The sequence below is a fragment of the Scleropages formosus genome, chromosome 6 (assembly GCF_900964775.1).
Source record: "Scleropages formosus chromosome 6, fSclFor1.1, whole genome shotgun sequence".
Lineage (NCBI taxonomy): Eukaryota > Metazoa > Chordata > Actinopteri > Osteoglossiformes > Osteoglossidae > Scleropages > Scleropages formosus.
In genome coordinates this window covers 15,982,904-15,991,459 of record NC_041811.1, presented here as the reverse complement: position 1 = coordinate 15,991,459, position 8,556 = coordinate 15,982,904, and the positions used below count along the sequence as shown (strand labels likewise).

At 39.2% G+C, this 8,556-nt stretch overlaps 1 protein-coding gene across 1 annotated transcript; it reads left to right on the top strand.

The window, feature by feature from the left end:
- The first annotated feature begins 7,362 nt into the window (after window positions 1-7,362).
- pmchl (pro-melanin-concentrating hormone, like) lies at window positions 7,363-7,824 on the top strand. Its single transcript, XM_018744738.2, has one exon. It carries the CDS (start codon window positions 7,363-7,365, stop codon window positions 7,822-7,824), a length of 462 nt encoding a protein of 153 aa, XP_018600254.1.
- Window positions 7,825-8,556: the final 732 nt, after the last annotated feature.

Sequence of the window (8,556 nt, the reverse complement as noted above, 5' to 3'; positions counted from 1 at the left end):
AAATGAATTTTTATTGTTTTGATTTCAGCAAAAGTGTGTCTTTTTCTTTGTGCTTTTCTAACTCTTACTATAATTGGGCTTGTGGCTCATTAAAATGAAATGCATGACAAAGCAAAGGAGAAAAGAACCAGGACAGAGAATTAGATATTATACGTGGGTTGCATCTGACATCTGGACCCCACTGAGAAGCAATGCATTTTAACAGTTTAAACAAGTAAGCAGTTTACCTTTCTATCAGAAAAGTGCAGACTTTGCAGGTGCTACAGAACTTAAAAGAGCATTTGTCTGTAATGAATATCTACATTTAATTAAAATGAACACGTTCTGAGATCTTTTCAGTAATAGTTGGGTAACGTAGGTTTATTAAGAAGGTCTTCGGATTTTCAAGGAAATATGTTGTCTGATGACCATTATTTAGGATTAGAAATAACAATTTAATTGTGACAGTACTGAATGCATTTAACAAAAGAACTGTGGCTCAGTTTTAAGAAGGTTCTCTGTGAGTGAACAAATTTAAAAATAAATTATGCTGGTATGTTTATGTTTGCTCAAAATGTGTGACAGAGAATCATTACTTCATACAAACAATGGGAAATTATTGACCAAGGTAGCTGTCTCTGCTGTCACAGGGTGATAGAGAACACATTTCCATTGCAGTCAGCACTATTCGACCGTTTCAGTCCACATCTATTGTTATTAAACATAGTCCTGTTTATATACCCACTCCTAGTGATTATAAACAGTTGTCTTTTTTATTGTGGTTACTGATGTTATTCTGTTTGGGATACAAAGGGTAGCAAAAATGTGCCTTCCTCACACACCAGACAGCTAATTTATTTCCATCATTTCAGCAGCATCACTTTTTTTCGCTTCACGTAATGTTCTAAAGAGACTGAAGCACTTGAATAAGGAGTGGACTAAACAGCTGCTTTTATACAATGATATATTTAACCTTTCTCCAGATAAAGCAGTTCATTTTTTTCTCTGATTAAAGGTAGCGTGATGGTGAAGTACCATGGTGATGAAGGACTTGTAGACTTGATGTCTAGGACAAGATGCGTCCTGCGCCGTTACCTTTGAGGAAAGGTACCTAAAACACTTCAGTAAAATATACAGCTGCTTATATGGATAACTGTGAACTGGCTTCGTACTGAAATAATAACAAACATATACCTGTATATGGCATGCAGATCATTTGAGCTCTGTGTTGATGCTTCAGGGGGAAGGTATATGAGAGCACTGTGTTCGCTCTGTGCTTCAGTCTCATGGTTATGCAAGTTTAGTTGCCATGGTAACCTGTACACTAAAATACAGGCCTATCACAAGAAGAAGCATTTCACTGAAGTACCAGCTAGAGCTTAACATGGGCAGAAATATTTTAAGCCCTCTTTGAATGTTCATGACAAGTAAAATACAAAGAAGACACTTAAATTAGAGTAAATGAGAAAGTACAATGCTGTTTCCCATCATTTCCTGGCTTACCTTCCACTGAGGACATGTTTCCATGGTTTCTCTTTTTAATGCACCTTTCCCTCTTCCTTAGCCTGGACACACAGATATCCATATTTCTTCCAGGGGTTGAGTCCATTCTGTACAAAGTGCATTCAGTCTATATCCATACACAACATTTGTGTGTTTTAGCTTCTTTTTGCCAACACACACTGTCCTAATATGAAAGAATAATGACTCATAGTTAATGACTAATGTTGCTGTCTAACCTGGGTTTCACTGCTCTAGGAGGGGAGGTATCTTACTCTGCTCTTAGAATGTCCTGTAACTATTGGTCTTGCCGTCATTTCAAGGAAAAGTGAGGTGACGCTAACGTCCACTCTGATGTGGCACGTGTGCAATTTTTTGCCTGATGCATGAAAAATCTGAAAAGTAAACAAATAAGAAATTCAAAACAAAATGTGAGTACAGCACTTGGGGAAATGTTCGTGTGTTTAGAAATAGGCAGAACCTTGAATAAACCAACACTGACATTTTGAAGAACCATGAACAGTTCAAAGGATTAGCATCAATGCTTTCCTTAATAATTTAGAACCTTTGTTAATCTGTCCATTATGAAGAAATAATGCCTCTGAAAGGATTCAAGTAAAAAAATATATGATGCATAAATTACATTTATAGCGATTTCTAAATGGGAAGAGACTATTTGATATTTAAAAGTACTACCTGCTTCTTGAAATTTAAATAATTGTTTACACTTCATGATGCATATTATTTTATTTTCATGGAACTAACTATTTTTGACCGTATGATCCTGAAGGTGGAAGCTGGTTTGTTACTAGAGGAGGCAAACATAAAAATATCCTTTTTATTTAGTTTGAAACATTCTTCCCATCACATTAATACACAAAAGTGTAAAAACAATATTAAATAACAGTGACACAGTCTTTTAGCAATTTCTTGTCTTGGTGTTTCCTATACATTAAGTGATAACAGCATTGTCATCATGACAACTGTAAAATTTTACAACAATTTTATTTTATGAACATTTTTTTGTCTTTGAATAATATATGTTCATCACCCATACCACTTTCAAAGAAGTTCTGCATAAGTGCAGCACATTAACCTTGAACAGGTTCAAGAAAACAAAAAAAAAAAAAATTATGATATGAATATATTTGTTTTGGGGGTGCGGTGGCGCAGTGGGTTGGACCGCTGTCCTGTTCTTCGGTGGGTCTGGGGTTCGAGTCCCGCTTGGGGTGCCTTGCGACGGACTGGCGTCCCGTCCTGGGTGTGTCCCCTCCCCTTCTGGCCTTACGCCCTGAGTTGCCGGGTTAGGCTCCGGTTCCCCGTGACCCCGTATGGGACAAGCGGTTCTGAAAATGTGTGTGTGTGTGTGTGTATATTTGTTTTATCAAAGAGTTATCTGAATAATGAGGCCAGATTAACGTTGTTCAATAAATTAATAAGTTTATGTACAACTAGTTGGCTAATTTAATGAATGTCAGGAACAAATGTTATTTATACTTATTTATTCTAATAATCAATTGAATCAATCTTTGACCTTTGCTAAAGATTCCAAAGAATCTCTGGATGTTAATATCTTCTGCTGCTGGCAATGACCTCTAAGCGAAGGTGTGCAGGAGAAAATAGTTTACCTTTGGTAAGTGCTTTCAAGGCTTTGTAAATCATAACTGAGAAACCAGGAAGGTTGCTCTGAATGAAAAGGTTAGTGTCTCTATTTTAACACAACCCTGGGCTTGCAGCTGACGCAAAATGAAACGTTTAGAACACGACCACCCAGTTTGGGTGAAAAAAGCCTGAAAGGTTGAAGTGAAAATCCATGCTGAGGGATGATGGCAAACACAGAGGAAGAATAATCAAACACAATCAATTACGAAGCCTCGGTTCTGTTTTGTCATGTAGAGACATTGTGCTTTACCATTGAGTTGTTCTATTATGAGATTATGCTTTTTTGGTTCAAGTGCTGTTCTTCGTTTTTTATCCTTGCTTGTGGACAGTATACCGTTCCAACTGCCCTTTTAGTGGTTGTTCTCTACCACCCACCTGACCCCCTTGGCTGCTTCTCACAGTGCCTTGACATCTGACTGAGTTCATTCCCGTTGGGCAGCTCTCCTCTGATTCTCTTCTCTGACTCTTCAGCATATTCCACATTCATCTCCAGGACGTGAAAATAGCCTTCAACTGTTCTTCTACACCTTCAACCTCTGTATGTCTCATTCATCCACCCACAGGGACAGGAACTTGCCCCGTCTAGTTTTCACCAGGAATTGTGGGATTCTGGACCTCTGTTACTCCCTTTCACAACTTTGTCCGCTTCATTAAGGTTCTCACTCCATTCCATAACACATTCCATTCCATAATCAGATACTGCACCTCCTATTTCTCCAACCAGATGGAGCACATACAGCATTGTTTGTAGCTGTTGCCTTTGGACTCATTGATCACAGTTTTGAATCCTGCTTCCTGTTATAATACTCTTGAGCAAAGTATTTGCCCTGAATTGTTCCAGTAAAGATTAACCAGCTGCCATATAAATGGGTATAAAATTATAAGTAGCTTAACACTATGTCACTTCAGCAAAAAGTGTGAGCTGAGTTATTAAATGTAATGACATTTCACCCTTCTCACCCATGAATAAGCGGTTTTGTGGTGTATTCATTGACTGCATTGCTGTCCTAGTCATCAGCTTTCCTCTAGTCCCTCGGTCATCGTTCCTCCAGAGCTGCACAACCTTTGCCGAGCCCATTACTCTGTGGAACACACTGTGCTGACAGATCCAAGTTATGTGCTGCTGAACAAAAATGTCAGAAATCCAAAAACTGGTAGTTCACAAGAATTGCTTCACTTCTTTTCGCTGTGTTGTTCCCACAGCCAAGGCTACATTTTACCAGAATAAACTTCAGTTTGCTTTCAATAATCCACATAAACTTTTCACCACCTTTTCATCTCTCCTCACCCTTCCTCCACCTCCTCGGTCTTTCCCCCACACTGCTCATGATTTTACCTCTGTTTTCAAAGAGAAAGCTGCTTTTATGACTAACCAGTCCTCCTCAAGCACCTCCTCCAGCAGCTTCTGTATATCCAACATGGCCTCATTCTCTGCATTCACACCACTTTCAGAACCTGACATCTCTGACCTCCTCCACTCCCAGTGGGCCACTACCTGTCCCCTTGACCCTCTCACTTCTCTTCTTCTTCAGATGATCTCTTCTCAGTGTGTCCCTTTCGTCTCATCCATCGCTAACCCTTCATTTTCCTCTGCTTTCTTTCCTTTAACTTTGAAACTTGTGCACATTTCACCAGTTCTAAAGAAACCTTCTCATAACCACAGCTTGGACCAAGTCTTCAGACCATTTTCTCGCTTCTCTTTCTTACAAACTCCTTGTATAGGCTGGTTCTAACAAGCTGTCTGTACCTTGCTTCCAGAAAAAACTCCTTGAAGGTTATGAGTCTGGTTTCAGGATGGGACATTCCTTGCAGTAAAGAATGAAGAAACCCTGTGATTTCCTAATTTGAGGAACACATGTTCTAAACAGTGGACAGAAATGGGGGTAATAGATCTGAAACAGTTAAAGTAAAGGGGAAAGCAGAGACATCTCTCAAGATCTGAAGCAGTCTGAACATGTCAGTTCAGACTAATTATTGCAAGCTGCCCGCTAGACAGTTGTGTATAATAGAGGATGAGGCAGCACACACTGTATGTGCAAACATCGTCTGTGCTGAGGAATTACCTCATGCTCCTGCCATGGGCGTAATAATATCAGACAGGACGAGCCCTGTCTGTAGTGACCGCCTTCACTCAGGAAACCAAGGCTACATCACAGGCTGCACCATCCCAATTCATTTTCATACCACAGCTATTTCACTACATAAGGTCTGCACATCCAGCCTGCTACTTAAAACACCATGTCACATTCTTCATTTTATTAGCACCAACACCAATCCAGAAATAACAGAGCAGGAATATTCTGGAAACACTAGTTCAGTCATTTCTTCTGTTTTCCGCTTTTCAGCTGCCATTTTTGAAGCGCTCCCCGTTTTCCCCTCGGTGCGGGCGATCTTATTTTCATTTGAAATATTAATACAATGTATACAAAAACCATTAAGTGCATTGCAATGGCCGCATAACAGAGGACCACGTGAGTGTTTTATAAAAACATATTAATGGAAACTAATCCATTAACCTACATTGTGAAATATGTTAAAACTTTAAAGAGTGAAAGTTAAATACAAAAGTACAAAAAACAAGCAAATAAATAAAATGTACATGTGTATTACAGTTTATTTATACAAATTCAAAAAACGGGAGCATATAAAATGTTCAATAGTTCCATCCACAAACTCAGAGCATACAGAAACTGGACTGAGAGCTCTGTTACACGCATGTGGCACACAGCTGTCCTCCAATGACCAAATTCAGTGCACAAACACCTGCGGGGCCCCCAAACATCACACACTTGCAATTCAAGCAGACTTCGCTCTATTATAGCAACAGTATCTAGAATACAAAGCAAGGTGTGCTGACCTTTTTTCCAGATAAATGACTTAAAATGAATATACATTTTTCTCTTTCCTTCACATTTATACTGTTCACTCACAGTAATGGTGACATATTGAATGAGAATTTCATAGTTTCAATGAAATTATTTCAAGTATGCGGCCGCGCAAGATGCTCTAAAAATAGATTTTCTTTCCATTGAACTCTGGAGAAATGAGTAGCTGAATAAAAGGAGTGAATAGCAAATGAAGTATCTTTACATTTTACCTTCTTTGGCAGTATACTGCATACTCTGCAGAATAGTTTGTGTGAGCACTGTGATGTGTGCTCTTTTTGACTGATGCTAACCCTAAACACGAAAAATAATGATGATAGTAATTATACAAATAATGTGCAATTAACTGCTGTAGGTCCCATGAAGAAAGATCAAGAAAACTTTTTATATTTTTAATTCAAAATAAAAAAAAAACACTGTTTCCTTGATTGATGTTTGATCAATAAAAAGAAATGTCAGTGTAACACCTATACAAACTGATAACTTATTACAGTTAAACATGCACAAGAACCATTTAGATTAATGGTGGAAAATTCTCCATTTCTTATTTCTAGTTTTTTCTTGTCCTATCACAAAATCTGATTAAACGTATCATAGGCTACATCATCTGTTAATAAAAAGACAATGTTTACATTTATATATGTATATACGAAAATTGAAGAAGCAAAACATGAATTTCCTTCACAAATCCTGATGCATTTTCAAACCCAGTTCAACCAATAATGAACATGAATTGGTGTGAAAAGATCTGCTTTACGTCAGTTGATTCTTGAGTTCTCCGGCAGATAACTCTGAATATCCCTGCTGCCTAATGATTTTCTGTCTTCACTGCTCAAGGACAACGTGTCTTAAGCTGTCACTGGCCACGTTGCACCCCTCAAACGCCACTGAGGTAGACGTAGAGAAAGTCGGTGTTAGTCACACGCTGATTTTTTTGTTGTTATATACTTAAACAAGTTTTTAATCCATCCTTATTCTTTCCAAGGTCAGAGATTTTGGAATGAGATCTGCCAAAGGATTGTGCAATTGAATGGTACCTCACCATGAAGCCTCCACAACCAGCTACGTGGCAGTTGGGCTTTATTCACATTTCACCAAGAAAACACTTCAGCTCTGCATGATGTCTCATTATTCACTTTCCATGACTTTTATTTAATACTTCCAGATCAATAAAAGGTACAGGCTGATGATGTTGTCTGGATGCAACGTGGCTTCTTCAGGGTGAACAGTGGTATATAAGGAGAGACTTGAAACACCTCAAAATCAGAAAACACAAGAGCCTGATCTGATCGAGCTGTCTCCTTCAACTGCGACTACATTCAAACACTGCAAGAAAATGAAGCTCTTGACCTACACTTTCTTCATCTCCATGGCTCTGCTGTCCGAATCCTACCGGGTTTCATCAGCGGTGTCTGCAAGCAAGGCTGAAGACACCAGCTCCGAGCAAGACACCCCAGCCGCGCTGTTCCTGAATGAACAAGTGGCCGATAACACCTTCAGCCTTGCCTCATCCAACAGCTACCCAACAGCCCTGGATGGAGATGCACCCAGCCGAGAAGGAAGTTCAAGAATCATCATTCTGGCTGACAGCGGGCTTTGGAGGGGTCCGAAAATGCCCACCAGGAGCCTTCCCCTTCTCCGCCACTGGGACCTGGAAGCAGCTGCAGCCCCTGGGAATGTCTTGGCCATCGAGCGGAGGGACACGAACGAAGACGTTGCCTCTAAAGTTCCTATTGGCCGCAGAGACACTATGAGGTGCATGGTGGGCAGGGTGTACCGTCCCTGCTGGGAGGTGTAGAGTTGTGGGGGGTGGCAAGGCCTGTTCCTTTTGAGTTCAATGACAATTTTCTCAAAAGACAAATATTTGTAAGTTATTGTCTATGATAATGGTGACACCTGCAAATAAAAGTCAATGAAACATATTTCCATATTTTGTAGTTTTTTGCTGTGTGTGAGTGTTAGTGTATGCATGTGTTCTTGTATATCTCTGTTCTGTTGCTGTGATGAAATACTACACATTCCCAGTTAATTTGCTTCACAGATATTTCACATTCAGAGGAGCCGGATTTGAAAATAAGAACAGGGAAGAAGGATATTTTCTAATTGCAGTTTTAAAAGCCGTGTCATTTTTATTTTTTGTGTGACTCAACAATTATCAAAAAGCTCTTCCCACAGCGATAAATGGTCTTTTTAAACGGATTCCGTCCTACTCGTGCTTGCAGAAAAGAAATTAAACTGCACTTGGCCTGTTTGAACAGTTAATCTTCTCTGATTGTCTACCTGATTGTGTCACCACATTCCTTGGTATGTCATGAATTAGCATACTAATGAGATTGTCTCTCCATGCAATTATTGCATCTAGCTGTGACGAAGTTTTAACATCAGAAATATATGAGAAACAGTGGCACTTAAAAAAGATAGTAGGATGTATTCTTCTTGCTGTTTTCTTTCCGATTATAAAAGATAAGAGGCTTAAATGTTTACTTTTTACTGATGCTGTGAAGATACCTGTACGAACAGTACGGCAAAA